This window comes from Pleurodeles waltl, chromosome 2_1 (genome assembly GCF_031143425.1).
Source record: "Pleurodeles waltl isolate 20211129_DDA chromosome 2_1, aPleWal1.hap1.20221129, whole genome shotgun sequence".
In the NCBI taxonomy this organism is placed as follows: domain Eukaryota; kingdom Metazoa; phylum Chordata; class Amphibia; order Caudata; family Salamandridae; genus Pleurodeles; species Pleurodeles waltl.
In genome coordinates, this window is record NC_090438.1 from 50,369,595 (window position 1) to 50,392,422 (window position 22,828).

The window sequence follows — 22,828 nt, forward strand, 5'->3', positions numbered from 1 at the left end:
GGTGAGGGAGAGGATGAGTTGGGTGTCATCGGCGTAGGAGATGATGTTGAGGTTGTGCTGACGGGCCACTTGTGCGAAGGGGGCCATGTAGATGTTGAACAGCGTCGGGCTGAGGGATGAGCCCTGGGGTACACCGCAGATTATGTTGAAGGCTTTGGATTGGTACGGGGAGGCAGACTCTTTAGGTTCTGCCAGCGAGGAATGATGCTGTCCATTCGAGGGCCTGGTCCTGGATTCCTGCTGCGTGGAGGCGGGATTTAAGGGTGTGGTGACAGACGGTGTCAAAGGCGGCTGATAGGTCCAGGAGGATGAGGGCTGATGTTTCTCCATTGTTGAGGTGGCTTCGGATGTCGTCTGTGGCGGCGAGGAGGGCGGTTTCGGTGCTGTGGTTGGGTCTGAAGCCGGACTGGGAGGGGTCGAGGATGTTGTTGTCTTCGAGGTACCGGGTGAGCTGAGTGTTGATGATTTTCTCGATGACCTTTGCCGGGAAAGGGAGCAGAGAGATGGGCCGGAAGTTTTTCAGGTCCTTGGGGTCCGCCTTTGGTTTCTTGAGAAGGGCGTTGATTTCGGCGTGTTTCCAGCTTTCCGGGAATCTTGCAGTTTCGAAGGAGATGTTGATGGCTTTCCGTAGGTGTGGCGCGATGGCTGTGTCTGCTTTGTTAAAGATGTGGTGTGGGCAGGGGTCTGATGGTGATCCGGAGTGGATGGAGTTCATGGTCTTGCGGGTTTCGGCGTCGCTGATGGTGGTCCAGGAGGTCAGTCGGCTGGAGTGGGTGGAGTTCGTGGTGGGTAGGGTAGGAGTGTCCGGAGTGTGAGGGGAGTTGAAGCTGTCGTGGATGTCCGGGATTTTTCAGTGGAAGGCGGTTGCTAGGGCGTCGCATAGTTCTTGGGAGGGGGTGATGTCGTTGACACTGGTGTTTGGGTTGGAGAGTTCTTTTAAGATGTTGAAGAGTTCTTTGCAGTCGTGGGTGTTGTTTTCTAGGCGGGTCTTGAAGGAGGATCTTTTTGCTAGCCTGATGAGTTGGTGGTATTTGCGTGTGGCATCCTTGAGTGCCGTGTGGTTGTCTGGAGGGCGTTCGAGTAGCCATATTTGCTTGAGTTTTCGGCAGTAGCGTTTGGAGGCCGTCGGTGAACCAGGTGGCTTTTTTGTTGATGTGGTTGTTGGAGGGTTTTCTGAGTGGAGCAAGGCGGTCGGCGCAGTCGGTGATCCATAGTTTGAGGTTGTGTGCGGCGATGTCAGGGTCGGTGGGGTTGATGGGCGGTTTCTGGGCTAGGGCGTTGGTGAGTTGAAGTTCGGTGACTTTACCCCATCGTCGGCGGGGCGGTTGTTCGATGAGGTGGTGTTCTGTCTGCTTCTTGAAGGTGAAGTGGACGCAGTGGTGGTCGGTCCAGTAGAGTTCGGTGGTTTGGTTGAAGGTGACGTGGTTGCTTGTGGAGAAGATGGGGTCAAGGGTGTGACCGGCTGTGTGGGTGTGTGTGTTGATGAGCTTTGTGAAGCCGAGGTTGGCAAGGTTTTCGGTGAGGGTGGTGGAGTTGGTGTCATTGTTGTTTTCGAGGTGGAAGTTCAGCTCCCAGAGGAGGATGTAGTCCGTGGAGGCGAGTGCGTGGTTGCTGGCCAGGTCGGCGATGGCGTTGCTGAAAGGTACCCTGGGTCCTGGGGGTCTATAGATGAGTGTTCCTCTGAGCGTGGTGTTGGGGTCCGTGCTGACTTGGAAGTGAAGGAGTTCGGCGGTGCTGAAGGAGTCGTCCAGGGTGGTTTTGACTTCGAGGGTGGCTTTGTGGACGATGGCTATGCCTCCTTCGGTTCTGTTGGTGCGGTCTCGGCGAGCGACTTTGTATCCGTTCGGGATGGCTATGGCGATGTCGGGTGCTGAGGAGTCGTTCCACCAAGTTTCGGTTAGAAAGGCCACGTCCGGGGAGGGGGAGTCGAGCAGGTCCCAGATTTCGATGGCGTGCTTGCGTGCTGAGTGGGTGTTGAGGAGTATGCAACGGAGGTGGTTGATCTTGCTCCTGGGAGGTATGTGTGCTCTGTTGCAGGTGAAGCTACAGTTGTGGCAGGAGAAGGGTCCGTGGATGCTCTTTGGAGAGGCCAGGAAGCAGGTGGTGTCTCGGCTGGTGTTGAGTGCGTGGAGGGTGTTGGCATCGTAGTGAATGCTGGCGGGGTGGCTGTTGCTGGGGCCAGGGATTCTGGCGCTGGGCGCGGTCCAGGCGCGGACAGGCTTGCCTTTGGTGCGCCTTTGGCGTGCCCACTGTGTGCGCCTGCTGCGCGGCTGCGCCGCGGCTACCATAAGAGGAGGGGAGGGTGGGAGTGGCAGCTGGGAGGCGGTAGGGCCTGACGAATGAGAGGGCTGGGGGGTGGGGCCGCAGGGGACGCAGCGGCGGGAAATCAGGAAAAGAAGTGGTGAGAAGGAGGGGGGAGGTGGGAGGGGCCGCAGGGGATGCAGCGGCGGGAAATCAGGAAAAGAAGCGGTGAGAAGGAGGGGGGAGGTGGGAGGGGCCGCAGGGGCAGGAAATCAGGAAAAGAAGCGGTGAGAAGGAGGGGGGAGGCGGGAGGGGCCGCAGGGGACGCATCGGGGGGAAATCAGGAACCAAACCAAACCAAAGATTCAGGACCTGGGTGCTCCTACTGGGATCAGGACTGACTCCAATAAAGGCCTGCATCAACGTTATGGTAGGTTCAGACTGGTCTAACTGGAGCTGGTCATCTGGCTAGTTGCAGGGAGACAGAGTAGCTTATTGTATCCCTGTAACTGACACAGGAGGTCAGCCAACTGACCCTTGGAGTTAACTTGGGCAGCTGGGATCAAGCAATCAGTTCCAATCTTCCTACTTCAGACAGCAAGGAAGTATTTTTGGCAGCTGGGCAGTCCTTCTGAATATCCCACCAGTCCAGGAGTGTTCTGATGAATGGGTCTGAGGATCCTATGTTGTTTATACCTGGTGCTAGCCTTACTGTGGAGGAATTCACTAACCTACATCCAAAACTGGTTCTGGTCAGTTCCTCCCATTCCCCTGGCACTAAACTGTCTAGGGTGCCTTGGTAAGGGATGGCCTGGGTCAGGTTCCTTTGTGTGTTATGTACGAGGTCCTATGAAATAAAATCCGGGTGGGCACAGCTCCTCCCCAGTCATCCTGCCAGGAAGACCATCTCCCAGAAACACCCAGATGGCATAATTCTGTCTGAGCCCAATACACATTCCACAATGGGGGAACCATTGATAGGCTCAGGCAGCTGGATACTCCTTAGACAGGAAAATGCTAACTTTTTAAAAGTGGCATTTTCAAAACGATAACCTAAAACTTGACTTTAATATTAAAGTGTAAACATAATTCCTTTTTCTGCTCCAAATCTGAAGTTAGCACTTGTTAATTAAAAAAGGCTATGGGAGAGAATGGCCTTAAAGCAGAGAATAACGGTTAGGGGGGTTTCACTGTCAGAACATGTAAAACTTAAACACACGTCCTAAGTTTTTTATGCCATGTAGCCTTGAAGGCCTAACTTAGGGGTGGCCTATAAGTATTAAAAAGAAAGGTTTGGGTCTGCCAAAGTGTTCATTTTGCCAGGACGAATGGGCAGCTTAAAACTGAAGCACAGGCTGCAGTGGCAGGCCTGATACATGTTTTAAAATCTAGAGGATGGCACAATGAGAACCACAGCCCACTAGTAGCATTTAATGTAGTGGCCCAGGGTACATTTAATATTATTTTCTAGGGCTTTACAAGTAAATTAAATGTGCCAGTTAGGTGTGGGGCAATTTTACCATGTTGGGAGGAGCTAGCACAAGCACTTCAGCATTGGTAAGCAAGGGTAAAGTGTGCAGAGTCCTAATACGTACAAAATAAGTTCTGCAAAGTACAGAAGTAAAGGCAAAACGTTTGGGGAATACTACCACGCCACGACTAACAGAGCTAAACAAAAAAGACTCTCGTGTATAAATCAATATATTTAATAGATTATTGAACCACTTCCGCCTGTTAGAATTTTGAAGAGTTTTTACCATATTTTTACTTGACAAGTTCCGTACCAAATATGTTGCTGGATCAGCTCGTGTTAACCCAGGAAAAACCCTTTGCTCGGCTCTCTCTGTGAAGGTGTTGCTCCCCCCACCCTTCTAGTTCGCATGCTGTTTATCCTGACCTTATAGCCGAGTATTGTAGCATCGCTTTCCCTCCAATTCCTGGCCTGCTCCCCATCGTCCGCTTACTCCCCTCCTCCTTTTCATTTCTTGTCCCTCCCTCCACTCTTCATTTCCCCCCTCTGGCCCGCCCTCTTGCCCTTGCTGCCCATTCTCTACGTCTTCTTTTCACCGCCTCTCGTCCCCTTGAAACACAATTCGCTTTCGCCCCCACTCCCCCTCTCTGCTAGTCCCTTCGACGCAAGCGATCTGCATTGGCTGGACCACACGTTGCAGAAGTGTTGACAAAGTGGTCACACTAGTCCGCGGTCCATCGCCTCTTACTTTGCATTTCCCTGATGTTGTTCTTCCGATTCAAATATCACCCCGTTAGTGTCTCGGCATCTTCTCCTCGAAGTCTACCTCGTTCTCTGGTCTCCCTCTAACTTACTTCTTGTGTATTATTATCTCCCGTCCATCCTTGTCTCCTATTACTCCATCCCAGCCCAGCTACAGCTGTCACCGTACCTGCTGCCTTAGTGTCTCGTTAGCTTCCCCATATCCTTCCAAGGGTGTCCTTCCTTTTCCGCTGCCTCCAGCGCCTCTCCTCCTGCCCTCCTCTCTACACCCGTCTCCTTTTGCTCGGTGCCTACCTAGCATCTTCGCCTCCCACTCGCCACCCTCCAGTGTCTCTCTCTTCCAGCTTGACCCCCTACAAAGTTTCACGTTTTCTTCCCTCGGTGTCCCCTCCTCCCCAACCTGCTTCCTTTCCTCGGAGTCTCTCGTCTCTTCCCCTCCCTGTCTGCACATCTCCCTTCTCGCGGGTATCTCTCCATCCTCTGCTCTCTGTCTCCCGCACCACGATGCTTATCTCTTTGTCGTTTCACCAGTTCTCCTCTCACTCTTCCGTCCTAACTTTCCTCTCCAATGCCCCGTCCTCCTCTCCGGTGCCCCACCTCTTAGCATCCACGTCCCTCCCTTATCTCCTCCCCGATGTCTCCTCCCCTACCCCTATCTCTCCCACGTCCCACCCCCTAGTGTCCCGGCTCCAGGGCTCTCCCCTCAGTGTCTCCGCAGCTCTTGGCTCTGCGGCATGGGGCAGTAGCTGCTGGTTGAAGCGGATCCCGGAGAGCCCCCTCCTGCTCTGCTTCGCGGTGCCATGACCCCCAGGGCCCCGGATCCGCCCCCGGTGCCCCCGGCCGGTGGAGGACGCCTGCTGCTGGGCTTCCTGGCACTATCTCTGGCGCTGCATCTCGTCACCCTCGGGGGCTACCTTCAGCTACGGGCAGAGCTCCGACGGGAGCTGAGCAGCGGGGGCCCCCATGCAGCTGCCCCTCAGCATCGGGACCCTGGAGACAGCGAGCGCCGCCGCCGTCAGGTAAGTTCATGCAGCCACCCCTGGGGTGGTGTGTAAAGTACCCGTGTCCGGAGCAGTATGCATAGCGTTGATTGGTGTATCTCAGTTATACTCCGAGTACGGCCGGGGAGCGCATGATCCCCAAGCCCCCACAACTCAGCATTAAATGCAAATATTTGTTTACAGGTTAAAGAAACTTGGGGGTCCTGCACCGCTTAACTTTGGAAACACATTCTCAAAGACATCTTCACGTAAAAATATGATACACTTTTTGAAAATTGAAGAGAGGTTATTTCATTAATACGTAGAATAGTTTCACCTTAGTGCATCAGTTTGTGTCATTGAATTGAATAATTTTTTCAAACATGAATTTGGAAACATTCATACTCCCACCCACCCTGCCAACAATGCCAATAGTGAAGTAAGAGGCAAGTCAGCTGTCATGTGTACACTCTCTGGGTGGCCTGATTGCTTATATGGACAACATGATAGTTTATTAAATCAAACACAGGAGAGGGTTCATTACAGTATACTTCTTGAAGTGGTGTGTTTCAAGTGCTTTGTTTATATGATAATGAAAAAAAGAAGGGGAAAGTGAAATAAAACAAGTGCCTAGGATCACACAATTTGGCCAAGTGGGGAAGCTGGGATTTATTCCAGGTTTTCTGATTTCACGTTGGGCAATTCAGCCATTAGATGTACATGCTTTGCTTCCTTTACAACCTACTCCTCCACCCCCACAGCCACCCTGAAGACACCAATGCGGCCCTCGGTCACACCACCGGTTTGTCCTTTGGGAAAATGTTTGTGAGCACCCATGTGTATCAGGTATAGCTATTACTAGGATGAGCATAGAGGGTCTTTGGCCACTTTAGAGCCACGCAACAGGCAGCTCTGAGGTACGGGGCTGTGCTGCCGCCTCAGGGTTCTCAGTAAAAGATGTTGTTTAGTGGGTGGTCTCTGGGTCGCAGTCTCCGGTGTGCGGGGACTGTGTACAGTCATTTCTAGGGTACGGGCACGCAGCCACCTCTGAGGTTTGGGAAGGACGCTTTATAGTTACCTCTGCTGGATGTGGGCCAGCTCTGGCATCCTATAGGCGCCTATAGCCACCCATGGTTTGTGTGATGGGGGCAGCAACCGTCCCACGCCGGAGGTGGGCAGTGAGAAGGCTGGTGCAGAGCAAGAGGTCAAGTGGGACTGACCTACCGTGTGGCATGGCCCTGATGGGCAGATGCTCGTTCTAGAAGGGCGAATATGCCATAGTACGGGGGAGCATACATGACGATTCATGGGGACAGATGTTACACTGCAGCATTCCTTTCCAAGCCTGGTGTTTCAATACAGAAAGGTCTATGTTGAGCACGTGCCACGGTCCTGGAGGGTGTACGGGGGGAGATGCCACAGCATGACGGGCAGGTGTTACAGTACAATATCTGCAGGAGGTCGATGTTAGCTACAGATCCAATGACATACCTCTACAAATACTACACCACAAAGCGGAGTGCCCTCCATACTAATAGACACGTCCATAAGCTACAGGAGTCACGGTACAGGGGAGTACTATGGGGGAGGGTGTACAGGGGCTAATGTCATAGGGCTGCCTCTCAGCGAAAGCCACTACGTGTACAAGCGAGTCCCAACGTAACATTTCCGAGCACAGGGGGCTTTTACTAGCAAAGGCGTTACAACATGGACCATGGACCAACAGGGACCGATAGCGGGTTATTTGTTAGATACATTTCACAGTGCAGAGACGTATATTGCACAGGTCTGGTCCTGCATGGCCAGACACTGAGCCCTGTACTCATGCAGAGACATACATCACACAGTCTGGTCCTGCATGACCAGACACTGAGCCCTGTACTCATGCAGAGACATACATCACACAGTCTGGTCCTGCATGACCAGACACTGAGCCCTGTACTCATGCAGAGACATACATCACACAGTCCGGTCCTGCATGACCAGAGACTGACCCTGAACTCATGCAGAGACATACATCACATAGTCTGGTCCTGCATGACCAGACACTGACCTGAACTCATGCAGAGACATATATCGTGCAGGTTCTGGTCCTGCATGGCCAGACTGAGCCATGTACTTTTGCAGAGACGTATATCTCACAGGTCTGGTCCTGCATTGCCAGACTCCGAGCCCTGTACTCATGCAGAGATGGGTATTGTGCAGGTTCTGGTCCTGCATGACCAGACACTGACCACTATACTCATGCAGAGACATATATCGTGCAGGTTCTGGTCCTGCAAGGCCAGACTGCACTGTGTACTCTTGCAGAGATGTATATTGCACAGGTCTGGTCCTGTATGGACAGACACCGAGCCCTGCATTCATGCAGAGACGTGCATTGTGCAGGTTCTGGCCCTGCATGACCAGACACTGACCCCTGTACTCATCCACAGACATATAGGCCCTCATTATAAAAACCACCTACCGCCGCGGCGACGGCCTCCAAAAGACCATTGCCGCGCTACCAGCTGTCCGTCATATTATGACCACAGCTGGATTTCCGCCACAAGAAGGCCGAAAATCCAGCTGTAGCCATACTGGCAGATGGCGGTAAAGGTGGCGCTGCTACCGCCAGCAGCGCCACGCCAGTAGACCGCCGCCAGCCGTATTCTGTGAAATAATACGGCCTCGCGGTGTTCTGCTGCGGGCGCACCCCGTCTCCTGCCGGAAGACCCCCTGGATCCAGGTAAGTCGGGGCTCCGACAGGGGAGGGGGGCGGGGGGTGTTGTGTGTGTGTGGGGGTGTGCATGTATGTGTGTGCATGATTGCAGATGTGTGTTGTGTTGATTGCATGAATGTATGGAAGTGTGAGTGCGTCTATGTATAGTAATGCGTGCCTGCGTGTATGTTTTGAAGTGTGTGCAGATGTGTGTGTAATTGGATACATGCGTGTATGTATGTGTGAATGAGTATGTGTGTGAATGGGGGACATGGATGTAGGGGGGTGGCAGGGTGTTTGGAGAGGTAGTGGGGTGGGGGCCTCCTATCAGTGACAGGGAAGGAATTCCCTGTCACTGATAGGGCTTACTGCCATGGTTTGAAAACCATGGTGGTAGGCGGGGTCATAATCCCGCAGGTGGCACAATGGTTGCCGCCGGGCTCGAGATGGTTATCTACAGCCCGGCGGCTGCTACCGCCATGGCCGTCAGAGTGGTGCATTGGCGGGTTGGCTTCAGGCAACCCGCCAATGTCATAATGTGGTGGTAAGTACCCCCAGACTGTTGGCAGTACTACCGCCACATTAGCGCCAACCGCCGGGGTCATAATGACCTCCATAATGTCCAGGTTCTGGTCCTGCATGGCCAGACTGAGCCGTGTACTATTGCAGAGACGTATATCGCAAAGGTCTGGTCCTGCATGCCAGACACTAAGCCCTGTATTAATGCAGAGACGTGTACTGTGCACGTTCTGGTCCTGCATGACCAGACACTGACCCCAATAATCATGCAGAGACTGATATCGTGCAGGTTGTGGTCCTCCGTGGCCATACTGAGCCCTACACTCATGCAGAGACAAGTGTTGTGCAAGTTCTGATCCTGCAGAGACCGACACTGAGCCCTGTACCCATGCAGTGATGAGTATTGTGCAGGTTTAGGTCCTGCATGACCAGACACTGACCCCTGTTTCACGCAGAGGCGTGTATCCTGCAGGTGCTGGTCCTGCAAAGGCGGTTGCAGATTCCTGTACTCACAAAGAGACCAATACCTTGCTGATACTGGTCCTGCAGAGACAGACACGGATTCCTGTACTCACGCAGAGACGTATATCCTGCAGAAACAGACATAGATCCCTGTACTCGTGCAGATACATATAACATGCGGGTACTGGTACTGCAGAGACAGAGATGGATCCCTGTACTCATGCAGATACATATAACATGCGGGTACTGGTACTGCAGAGACAGACATGGATCCCTGTACTCATGCAGATACATATAACATGCGGGTACTGGTACTGCAGAGACAGACATGGATCCCTGTACTCATGCAGAGAAGTATACAGGGGTGTGGAATGTAATAAAATATCTACTTGTCCATGTGACAGGTTGCTTCATAAATGTACATGTCCTGTAAAGAAATGTACTTGTCCCTTTGGTGCCATGCAGTACGGCAACAAATTATGGCAGCAATCTCAATATATCAGAGTACTGATAACAGCCCCTCTGATTATGCCAGGGTTCGCATTATAGTAGGGCTTGCATACTAGCAATTTCTTTATTTTGCCACCTTTCTACAGATCTGCATATTAGGGCAGGAGGTAGCGGTAAGCAATAGTTCCAAGGTTGGAATGCCCTTTCCAGTCTGTGCAAACCTGTTAACTTGCATGTTTTAAGGGTTTTCACCAGCTGTTCTCTAATCATTTCCCATACTGAGAAAGGTTGAAAATGTACTCCTGGCAAGGGTCATAAGTACAACTTCTTCCAGGGTTGGGGAAAAAAGTGGTTAAGGGGAAAGTGAAGTTGTAAACTCTCAACAGATTTTCACATGAGCAAATCTACATCTGCACGTTTGCTCGTGCTATAATACAGTGCACAAATATGTTCTAGGACTACTAGTTCCTTGTCCACTTCTGTAAATTCTTGTAAATTCATGAAATACACAAAACTACAATAATGCAAACACATATACCATGGGTGCACTATTGTGACTTTCTTTAAGAATTGGGCCTTTAATTAGGTTTGGTGTTAACCAAGACCTTTTGTTTTATTAAAATTGTATCTCTCTCTAGCCATCTATCGGCTGGCTTCACAGTCACTGATCCTACTTGCAGAACCCGCTCCTTCTTACTCATCGTCTGGATACAATAACACGTGACAAGTTCCACGCTAACCAGGTTTCCCCGGCCAGATCTCTTTCCCAAAACTAATGTGATGCATTGGCACTATTGGAAACACCTTTAGCTGCCACTATAAGTCCATAGTAAATGGTACTTTAGATACCCAGGGCATGGGGTACTAAAGGTAGGCCCCTGAAGGCAGCAGCACAGATTGTGCCACCCTCAGGGACCATTCATCCAAGTGCACCCAGAACTGTCTTTGCAAGTGGAGTGTCCTGGTGCAATTCCAAAATGCAGAACTGACATGTCACACAGCTTGTTTGACCTGTCCACTACACACTGCATGCAATATAGGTAAGCCACCCTTCTGGCAGGCCTTTCAGCCCTAAGGCAAGGTGCATTATAATGCACACAGTAAGTTAACAGAGCACCCATTTTAAATGCATGTGCTGGACACTAGTTAGTCCGAGTTTCACAGCTACATGATGGCTACTCTGAACCCTGGGTTGTTTGGTATCAAACAACTCGGAACAATAAATCCAAAAGGTACCAGTATTGAATTTATTGCAAAATGTACCCAGGGGTCAGCTTTGAGGTGCTCCCTACAAAAGCTAACTAACCTGGCATGGTTGCTGGCCACTCACAACCAACCTGCCACCACCAGCAAGATTCTCGAACGCTGGGTGAGAGCCCTTGCTCTCTGGGTTCAGAAAACAAATCCCTTCCTAGGCAGAGGTGTTATAACTCCCCCCCCCCCACCCCACCCCCCCACAACCCCTCCACCCCCAGGAATTTGCACTGCCCTGCCAGCCAGCTTCAAAAGGCGTAGCGCAGCAGATGGCCGCCCCTGTTGTAAATCCCCCACTTTTGGTGGGAGCAATGGCAGGAAAATGCACAAAGTATAGGAGGAGTGGACACCCCCGGCTTGCACCACTCCTAAGGTATTGCATGCGAGGTGACCTCTCTATTTCATTTTCCTCCATCTTGCATGGTAATGAAATAGCCTATCAGGAATATGGAAGTGAACTCTGCCCACAGGAAGTAGTCACATAGTGGGTGTATCCACCCTAAGGTAGATGGCTCATTGGTCACTACAAGGGACTTCCCTAAACGGCCACTAAATGCAGTATTTTGTAGGCACCCCTAAACCTGCAGATCAGATTCCAAGGCCATAAGAAGGCCAGTAACAAAGAAGATCCAAGTCTCAAGAACTGCATTCCTGCTACAAAAAGAAAAACGAACCAAAGCCTGCCTGCTGCACCCAGGACTCGGCAATCACCGCTGAGGAGTTGCATGGACATCAGACGGACTCTACAAAACCCTAGAGGACCTTCACTTTTCCGAAAATTGCCAAAGATCTCCCTCCAGAGTGAAGGCATCACTCCCTGCAACAAAGAAGCATTAGACCAGTTGAAGTCCAGTTCACTAACAGGCGCTGACCAAAGAACCGGACTCAGAAGCTAGACCAAATTCCACCCAACAGACCTGGAAGACAAATGCTACACGTTTGCCAAGTTTGGTGGTGATGTGACCTCCAGTGGCTCATGCAATAGCCGGGAGGTACTGGACACCCAATGTCGGACAGCAAGAATAAAAGTTCACTCCGGACTCTCAAAGGACTAGGAGCAAGACCCAGTCGAGGGACTTCAGGACATGTAAGAACCACGCCCCCAGAATGGCCCTGCTGACTGCAATCCACCCTCAAAGTGATCTACCTCCTGTTTCCAGGGGCACCTTTGCGCACAGCTCCTGGCTCATCTATCGGCTCTGCACCTGGCATCCCTGGGCCCTGCACCCCTTGTGACCTCTACACTCCAAGGGCACCCACCGGACTCACCCCGAGGTTCGCCTGTGCACTGCTTTTCCAAGTGGTCTCCCGCAGTGGTCCTGCACCAGCTCCAAGGACTTTTCAGCAGCTGCTCCTGATTAAACCAGGAGCTATCCGAACTTCCCCGGCTGCTCCACAGGACATCTCGACAACCTTGACCTACAAACGAAAGGAGACATTGGTAAACACATTGTATGATTTGAATATGCATTTTTTACGTTTTTTCCCATTGATTCCTATGGTGCATAATTGCGTACAAAAAGACTATTTTTGCTAAACTTTGAAAAATCATAACTTAAAAAGTACTTACCCCATTTTTGGTGAATTAAAAAAAATCTGAAGTATTTTTGTAAATTTGTCTTGAATTTTTCTTTTGAGTGTGTGTCCACATTTATTGATACTGTGACTACAATAAATGCTTAGCACTTCTCCAAGATTGGCCTAACTGCTTGAGCAAGCTACCATAAAAATTAGAGCATTAGGTGGTCTAGTTTTTACCTCTGTAAACAAGGGTGGGTTACTTGGACTGTCTGCACAGTGCACATCCTTTTTGTACACGACATAGAGAGCCAGCATACTACGTACACATCCAAAGACTTATATCGTACATGTTCTTTGGTCCTACAGGGACAGCAACTGAGCCCTGTACTCATCCAGAGACGTATGACCTACAGGTCCAGGTCCAACAAAGACAAAGAGCCCTGTACTAGTCCAGAGACGTATATCGTGCATGCTCTTTGCTCCTGCAAGGTCAGACACTAAGCGTTGTACTTATGGAGCAACTACTATAGTGCGTGTTTCTGCAGGAACCAACACTTATGATCCTGCACCGGCAAAGACCCTTCTCTGCTTTCATGCGTTGAACGCTTTTTGCAGCTTCAAGGACACACACCAGGCTGGACTCCTTCGTGTACAAACTTCAAGCTGTGCCCCCGCAGGGCCAGACGTTAGACTGCGCCAAGCAGGGGCAGACCCTAGGCTGTAACCTCCAGGGGCCGACACCAGGCTGTACTCAGGAAGGGGCAGGCACCAGGCTGTGCTCAGCAGGTCGAGTACCAGGCTGTGCTCCCACAGGCCAGACACCCGCTGTACTGGTGCATAGGCGGGTACTAGGTTACACCAGGCTGTGCTCAGAGAGGGGCAGGCCCCAGGCTGTGCTCTTACTAGAGTAAACGCCCGGCTGTGCTCCCACAGGACAGACACCAGGCTCTAATGGTGCAGAGCAGGGTACTAGGGTACATCAGGCTGTGCTCCCACCAGCCAGACACCAGGCTCTACTGGTGCAGAGGTGGGTACTGGGGTACACCCGGCTGTACCAGGCTGTCCTCTCACAGGCCAGATACCAGGCTCTAGTGGTGGAGAGCCGGGTACTAGGGTACACCAGGCTGTGCTCCATGCAGGACGAGTTACAGGCCGTGCCCCCACAGGACAGACACCAGGCTCTACTGGTGCAGAGCCGGGTACTAGGGTACACCTGGCTGTGCTCCCACCGGCCAGACACCAGACTCTACTGGTGCAGAGCCGGGTACTACTAGGGTACACCAGGATGTGCTTATGCAGGGGCAGACTCAAGACTGTGCTCTTGAGAGAGTACCATACTGTGCTGATGCATGGGCAGACGCTACGCTCTCTGCTCCTGCAGTATAGTACACCCTGCACATTCTGCTACAGCAGGGACCTAAGCAGACTGCGCTACTGCAGGGACTTAGATAGATATACTAGGGGTTCCCACAGTGGCAGACACCCTTTTCTGTGCTTTTATAACCACCGCGCACAGTGTTCATCTAGAGACAGCCTATGCTCCTATACATGCACTGTACCCTGTGCTAGTGCATGGATTGACTGCATCCTCTGTGTTTCTCACAGCAAACACATTTTCCACTCTCCCCTTTGCCAAGAAGTCCTCCGGCCTAAGTCATTCCGGCGGGAGGGGCCGATCTGTCCCTATTCTAAGTCACAGATGTTCAGTCAGTGTACAGCGTGCAAGCGCTGACAGATCTCTCCTGCACAGTATGCATGAGCAGGCACCCCCCAACCTGTCCAGGAAGTAGCTTCCTAACCCTGCACGTCATGCAAAAGTAAACAGATCGCCCTATTCAGTGTACATGTCCCCACAGTGTTCACCAACAAATAGATATATCATGTAGTGTGTGCAAGAGCAGGCAACCCTCCTTCCCTTACAGAGCATACGCGCCGTCCGAGCTTTCCCTCTGTTGTGCAGGAATGGGGGCCCACCGTGTGCATGAAGCGGATCATGCAAAATCTGTCGAGCGCACTGTGCATGGCTAGGGATCTCCCATCCATTATGCGTGCTAGTGCTGGCCGTTCCTCCACCACAGCACAGTGATCAGACAGGGCTTTAAATGGGAAGAAAACACTGAGGTAAAGGTGGGGGGAGGGGGTCTCTTAAAAGGGCGTGGCCTGTATAATTAAGGGCGCGTATATGATACAGCAACTGACATTACACCTAAAACAAGTCAAGACTATTGGCTTTGTCAATCATTATTATTTGCATAAGATAAACAAGTACATAATGGCTTTGTTGTATATACTATTGAAAATGCTTCAGTTCTGAAATTATGAAACTGAACTAGCTATAACGAGTCTCGTTGAAGTTACATCAAAGGCAGTGAAGGCTGAAGAGTTAGGCTTTTTGTTTCATCCTAAGACAACTAATGGAGAGCCCGATAGGGACCGGTCTCAGCACTTGCTTTTTTAGAACTGCTGGGGCTGAGCACCGGCAGGACCGGGCCCATTTAAAACCTTGTGATCAGAAGCGTGCACATCCCTAATCATGTTTCAAGAGCTAGTAGCCCTTCAATACTCTTCACGACGCACAAATGTGGGCAGACCTCCGCTCCGCTCCCCTCCCTTCACAGTGTGTAAGAGAAGGCAACGCACCTCCTTCCCGTAAGTGTTAAAAAATAATGGACCCCTCTCCACTCAAGCGAGTGCAAGAGCGCAGCAGGCAGACGACACCTCACTCACCCCCTCCAGAATCAGTGACTTTTGAGAGATAAGCCCACACGGAACTCAGTCAGACAACCTGCACTTTCTATGTGGACGAGGCGGGGTATCTCCTTCCAATTCCCCAGGTGCAAGGGCGGCGGGTCCCCTTTTCACCCTATATCCGGCATTCGACCTCGTTCTTCCACTCCGCACAACATGCAAGCGCTGACAAGATCGAGTACAATGTACTACAATACATTTTTATTGGCAGGGCCTGTCAGGCAGGTGTTGCCAGAGTCACCACATGAGATTCCTGCACTATACATTCACAGTCTCTCCAGCCGTGATGAGTTCACGTCACAGGTATGTGGAGGCAGATGTTTTCGTGCACTGTGTTTTGGTGACACACCGTGATGCTCACTGGAGTTTAAACTGGGGCTCCTAGCACGAGGCACACTTGCACAATATCTCTTAAATCTTCGAGTGCGGCGTCTCCGGTCCGAAGAGCAAGGAGGCACTGTTGGCAGATTCAGTCTCTGTTTCTGTCTCTTGGTCCGTGTCGAGTGGTCTAGGGTCACTTAGCCTGTGTAGGATCATTTTCTATTTTGGTTTTTTTTGTCCACAACGAAATATTCCGCAAGTTTAAAGTTTCTCCCATGTGATATGTAATATTGTAGCTTGTATTGTTTTTACCCCAGCTTTCCTAGTGCAGTGTAGTGCCTTAAGGCACATTCTCTCCCACTGTTTCGCCCATGCACTATCCACTTGCTTAGTGTGACCAGACGTCCCGGATTTCCCCGACCAGTCCCGGTTTTTAGAGAACTGTCCCGGTGTCCCGACGCTTCTCTTAATTTTAAACAGATGTCCCGGTTTTTGGGACAAAGGTCAGATTATCATGGAAAGCACAAGTTAAAGGTATGCTCTCCTTTTTCAGACGCCTACAAAGTATGCAATAATTAAAGTAATTTATCTGTTACTGTCAGGCAACACAGTCCCCTGTCTGCTCCCAGCAGAGAGACAGAGTGGGGAGCAGAGAGAGGTGGGTGGGTGCGGGTTGGGGGTGCAGGGAGAGAGGTCAAGCCATAGCAAATTTTATGTGTAGTGTTGTAAATGTGTGTGTGTGTATATGTATATGTATATATATATATATATATATACACACACACACACATGTATAGGCACACATTCACAAAGCTACGCAAAAAAACGGGACAGGCCAGATTTAAAAGTGAGTGTAAAGGCTTCAGTCCTTCTTTTATGTCTGACCTGTCCCGGTTTTTGCTTCTTAAAATCTGGTTGCCCTACACTTGCTGGAGCTGGGAGTTACCACTCTTACTTGAAGCTCCCCAACAGAGTCTGTCTAAGCAGGCCCATTCCAAACTCCATGGAGTGCAAGAGCAGACAGATTTCTCACTTCACAGCATGCAGAATCTAGTAGATAAACCACCCTACAGTGCACGATTTGGTAGATAAACCCTCTTTCAAGGCAAGATCTGGCAGATAAACCCCCTAGATAAACCTTTCTTCAGTGCAAGATCTGGCAGAGGAACCCTTCTTCAGTGCAAGATATGGATGATGATTATTTCCACAGAATGCATGATCTGGCCGATGAACCCTCCTCCTTTAGTGCAAGGTCTGGCAGATGAACCCCTCTCCACAGGATGGAAAAATTGTCAGATAAACAGTCCTTCAGTGCACAATCCTGCATTTAAACCCTCCTTCAGTGCAAGTTCTGGCAGATGAACCCCCTCTACAGAATGCAAATTCTGGCAGATAAACTCCCCTTTAGTGCAAGATCTGACAGATGAACCATCTTCACAAGATGCAGCATCTGGCAGATAAGCCCTCCTCTAGTGCAAGATACAGCATGTAAACCCTCCTTCAATTGAGGATTTGACAGATGAATCCCTTCCATAGATTGCAAGATCTTGCAGATAAACCCTCTTTCAGTGCAACATCTGGCATATGAGCTACTTCCATATGATGCAAAGCCTGGCAGATAAACCCTCCTTCACTTCAAGATCTGGCAGATGAACCCCTTCCACACAGTGTGGTCATGCAGACTTATTCAGGCAAACCTAACATCTCCAGGTAGGATCTGAGTTCTACCTCTTTCCAGGCAGTGTGCTCAAAATCATTGCCTAACAGACAATCTACAGGCATGGCAGGACTCACAGCTAATTTTAGAGTACCAGAGACCCTCCCCCGCCCCCCCAACTCAGAGGGAACCAGAGCTACCGGTAGGTAGCCCTCACGATTGTCAGCCACTATGACCTGGTGGAATGTATTAAAGATGACCTGCTCTGCTGACACCAGCTGACCCCTGACAGTAGTCATACTGGCTCCTGTGTCACGCAGAGCCTCCACCCTTTACCCATTAATCGTGACCCAGTGCCTATAGTTGGAAGTATTGGCAGGCATGTGGGCTTTTGGCACCATTTCCTCATCTCCCAGGGATACTATGGGACACCTCTATCTGCCCCCCAAAGCTAACTGGGCCAATTCCCCCCCCCCCACCCACCCCAGAGCGCTACACTCGCCAACCCAGGTGTCTGTCCTCCAGTGGGGGGCTGTGCCCTCTTGGGAAATTGGGAGTCACCCCTATAGTGTCCATGCCTGAAACACTCTAAGCATTTGGGGATAAACTTCCTTTTCTTCTTGTCAAAGTACCCTGGCTTCTTGTCAGATTCAGGTGGGGAGTGGTTACCACCCCCCCGGGAATTCTTTTTGGGGCCTTTTGAGAACTCCTTATTTTAAAATGTTCTCCCCCCCTCTTTCTTCTGGTGGGAACCCTGACCACCTTTTGTGGATGTCCGTTTCCCCCCCCCCCCCCCACCCCCAGGTACCTTCTTAGACACTGGTGCTAACCCAGAGGTCTGCCTCCTCAGCTAGCTTTCTAGGATCAGTCAGCTTACTGTCTACTAGGTGCTGGCGTAACTCTGTAAAGCAAATACTGAACATATGCTCTTTCAGGATCAAATTATATAACCCCAAATAGTCATCTACTTTACTGCCGTGCACCCATCCATTCAGTGCCTTACTGGAGAAATCAAAAATGTCTACCCAGTTCTGTGTGGAGAGTTTGGTGCTGTCCCTAAACCTCCAATGGTATTTCTCAGGTGTTGGCCCAAACTTGGCAAGTAAAGCGGTTTTCATGGGTGCATATGTGTTTTGATCTCTTGAATCCAATGCAGGGAGTTTGTCCCTCCCCACTACTGGTATATACCACCACAAGGCCACCCCCCCCCCCCATTGCTCTTCAGAAGCACCATGAGCACTTAGTGCAACTTCGTAAGCAGCCAACCACTTATCAATGTCATCTCCTACCACATAACATGGCACTACATTCTTGGATATACGAACCTTCCTTTCCCCAGCAGGTCCTGCATGTATGCTGCCACCATTACTGCTGGACTCAGACTCCATCGCCTTGATACCCAGCTCTTTCAGACTCAGTTCATGAGCCAACAAAACTTTATTTTCAGCCAAGGCTCTCTCTGCCCTCTTCTCCTACTGATGAGCTTCAATTTCTAACCCTGCCATTTGCAGTTGAAATTCTCTCTCCTCCCTCCTTTCCTCTGTGGTCAGGCCATGGCTAGAGACACTGCTCCCTGGTTTAGCAGGGGGCACAATTTCAGGAGTAACATCCCCCAATGCTGGCCATGCAGGACAAAGTCACAGGAGCTGCGTTGATATGGTGGACAATGCAGGGAAATTTCTGTTGCACAGCAAGTGCTGTATCGATTCCTCTCACAGGAAGTCAGACTGCGTTGTTACGGGTCAACGATGCGTTGATCCAGTGGGCTGTGCGTCGAAGTTCCGGTCGCAATGCTGGCGCTGCATCAATCTCCACTCAGGGAGCCAGGCTGCGTTGTTCCGGTTCGGCGTGCAGTGATTTTCTCACCGCAGGGCAGGCTGTGTTTCGATTCCGGCAGGCTGTGCGTCGATTTCTGCCGCACAAGGAGTTCTTTGCAGAGATGAAGTCTTCTTGGCCCTGAGACTTCAGGAAACAGGAGACAAGCTCAATCCAAGCCCTTGGAGAGCACTTCTCAGCAGAGCCAGAGTGCAGAAAGGCAGCAGGGCAACAGCAATGCAGCAGTCCTTTACAGCAAACAGTCAGGTAAGTCCTTTGGGCAGCCAGGCAGCTTCTCTTAGCAGGTTGCAGGTTCTGGTTCAGAGTTTCTTTCCCAGGACGTATCTTGTCAAGAAGTTTCTGAGTTGGTAGGGTCAGAGGCCCTGGTTAAATACCCAAATGTGCCTTTGAAGTGGTGGAGACTTCAAAGAGTGGCTTAGAAGTGCACAAGATCCCCTTTCAGTTCAATCCTGTCTGCCAGGGTCCTAGTAGGGGGTTTGGTAGTCCATTGTGTGAGGGAAGGCCACTGTCCCTTGACATGGAAGTGCCAGGCACTCCACTCTCCCAACCCAGGAAGACCCATTCAGTATGCAGATATGTGAAGGTGTGACTGAGCATCCTGTGTTTGGGGTCGTCTGAGTGAAATGCCCAAGGGAGCTGTCAACTAACCCAGCCAGATGTGGATTGTAAGGCACAGAAGGATTTAAGTGTAGAGAAACGCTCACTTTCTAAAAGTGGCATTTCTAAAATAGTAATATTAAATCCAAATTCACCAGTCAGCAGGATTTTGTATTACCATTCTGACCGCACTAAATATGACCTTGTTACTCCTTTCAGATCAGAATCTACCACTCAAACAGTATTTGAGGGTAGCCCTAATGTTAGCCTATGAAAGGAGCTGGCCTCACAGCAGTGTAAAACGAATTCAGGAGTTTTACACTGCCAGGACATATAAACTACACAGGTACGTGTCCTGCCTTTTCCCTACATAGCACCCTGCCCTATGGGTTACTTAGGGCCTACCTTAGGGGTGACCTATATGGAAAAAGGGTAGTTTAATGCTTGGCAAATAGTTTTAAATGGCAAGACGAATTGACAGTGAAACTGCAAACACAGGCCTTGCAATGGCAGGCCCTGAGACATGGTTAGCGGGCTACTTATGTGGGTGGCACAATCAGTCTGCAGGCCCACTAGTAGCATTTAATCTACAGGCCCTGAGCACATGTAGTGCACTTTTACTAGGGACTTATAGGCAAATTAAATAAGCCAATTGGGTATGAGCCAATGTCACCATGTTTTAAGGGAGAGAGCATATGCACGTTAGCACTGGCTAGCAGTGGTAAAGTGCTCAGAGTCCTAAAACCAGCAAAAACAGTGTCAAAAAGTGGAGGGAGGCAGGCAAAAAGTTGAGGGTGACCACCCTAAGGCTGTCAGGTCTAACACACAGGATGAAATATATGGCATATAAACCCATTTCAGTGCAAGATCTGACAGGTGAAGCCTCTCCACTAGATGCACAGTCTAGCAGATAAACCCTCCTACAGTGCGAGATATGGCAGATAAATCCTCCTTCAGTGCAAGATCTGGCAGATAACCCCGTCCACAGATTGCAAGATCTGGCAGATAAAACCTGCTTCAGAGCAAGGTCTGACAGATGACACACCTTCCACAGAATGCAAGATCGGGGAGCTAAACCTCCCTCCACACAATGCAAACCATCCTTCAGTGCAATATCTGGCAGATAAACCCTCCTCCTGTGCAAGCTCTGACAGATGAACCCCTCTCCACAGGATGGAAGATCTGGCAGCTAGACCGTCCGTTAGTGCAAGATCTGTCAGATGAACTACCGCCCCAAATCGCCAGGGAAATAGATCCCTCACTCCACAGTAAGCAACAACTGGAAATCAAAACCTGACAGTCTTGGATGGAATATTATGCAATTGGTGGCAGATCAGTCTGCAAGAACTGCATAGAATGGGCCCCAGTATCACTCAGCAACTGTGACACAGTGTTTATCATCATCTTTTTACAGCAGAGAGGCTCTATCATGTGCTACCTCCTGTAGCATAGTCTGTCACAATAAGTTAGTTGTACCTAATGCTGCATGGTCCTTGCCAGGCCAATTACCTTTTCACATCTGTTCTCAGCCATGGCATTTGAGAAGGCATGCCACTAGTTGCCAAGGCCCCAAGCCATCACAGTATAGGGGTCATTTTTTTTTTGGGTGGGGGCATCTTTGTACAGGGGGATTCATAGCCCATCCCCCACTCCAAATTAATCTGTCATACCGCAACAACTTTTTAAATTTCCTCACACATTTATATCATTCAAATAATCAGCCCTCCATACAGCTCTTCACAGGAGCGACTCCAAACCTGGTAGCCTCACAACAAAGGCTATGGGAATGACTAGAGGTTCACAACCAGATGTCATTCAAAGCGATATGTTTATCAAAAAGTTACTCTTCATGATTTTCTTATCAGCCCCACCTCCATCCTGAGATGTGCCCAGGTCTCTTTCTAGTGACATTTCTCTAAATCAAAGATAACCCTTTGAAGGGTACTGAAGTGTGTGGTTCTCCCTTTCTCCACTGTGTCCCACTCAGATCACAGGAATGCAGTGATCCATAAATCTGTCTGAGGGGATTCCTCTAACTCCTCACGTTCTTCCAATTAGCCCTGGGTCTCCTAAAACGGAACTCAGAATCTTTACAGGCACACATACAGACAGCACATGTATAACACAGACGTGCTGGGCAACACTGCATACCAAACTGGTGTAGGCCAAGAGAGAGTTAAGCATACAGAGGTGAAACTTATGAGTTAGCCTGTTGGTCTCTCTAAAATGACCTGTTAACCTCTACTGATCTCTGTACAGTATGCTTCTACCATCGCGCTCCTGCTGCCTAACTCTTGGAAAAGGCAGTGGCCCTTCACCACTATCGGAATAGAGTTTTGAGTGCCCATTCTGGCCAAAAATACTGCATTCTGTGAGACAGGCCTATGTCATGGCACACACACATGATCCGTATTCACCCATGACAAAAATCAGCATCAGAAGTGCAGATATCATTACAGGCGGGCACTCAGAGCAGGGGTGGACATCCATCACCATGCAAGAGACTTCTCTGTCCCAACAGACAGCATAGGCTTGGGGGTTAGCTAAGGCTAGTTCTAGGTTGAAGTTCTCTTTTATCCATGTTTCTGTTGCAGACAGAAGATCAAGATTGCTATTGACTAGAAACATTAGTATTTAGGCAGAACGAGCTACCAGGGAATGTACATTTATCAATAAGTTCCTAATCTTGAGGTTACTATAATACTGGCCAGAAGCATAGTCCGTATCATTTGTGGGATTACTTGAAGGAGTTGATGGTAAGGTATGGTCAGGGGGAATCTTAAAGCAGTGGGAGATGGAAGAATTAAATTCTAAGTGTCTTTAAGTTTAAGAAGATCAGGAGAACATGTCATGCTTAAGGTGGAATATCTTAGTTCTAACAGGGATTTATGATTCAGGTCTGTGCCATTTAGATGGGAAGTGAAACTGACAGCATGCTCAGCCCTGGCAGCAGGCGCAGAAGGCCTTCAGCACACTTGCTGCATGCTCACGAGGCAGCCGTTCTTAAGTAACCAGAAAACGGTTTGCACATATTGACGTGTACAAACTCCAGGCTAGACACTGCTCAAAATGGCTGCTCTCCTGTGGAACGTGGAACACAACTGAGGAAAAAAAATGAGGTGCTCTCTTCATAAGCAGAAAGGATAGCAGCCAACAAATCTAGGTCACGCAATAGCAATGTTTAAAATACAAAAAAAATAATTGTTGGTCTTTCAACTTTCCCCTCCCCTGAAAGTCACTCCACTCTTTTTGGGTGGGGAGAATAAGATACAATGAAGTGCAATTCGTGCTAAAAACAAATCTCTTAC

General features: G+C 50.0%; 1 protein-coding gene across 6 annotated transcripts in view; it reads left to right on the plus strand.

Moving 5' to 3' along the window:
* The first annotated feature begins 5,034 nt into the window (after positions 1 to 5,034).
* EDA (ectodysplasin A) overlaps positions 5,035 to 22,828 on the plus strand; it is a 1,298,941-nt gene continuing 1,281,147 nt past the window's right edge. For all 6 annotated transcript variants that reach the window (XR_011199055.1, XM_069209933.1, XM_069209941.1 and 3 more), the window contains exon 1: positions 5,035 to 5,493. Coding sequence is in view for 5 of the 6 variants with exons in the window: in XM_069209933.1 (XP_069066034.1) it covers positions 5,275 to 5,493 (219 nt within the window). In the remaining variant the exon portion in view is untranslated. The remainder of the gene's footprint in view (positions 5,494 to 22,828) is intronic.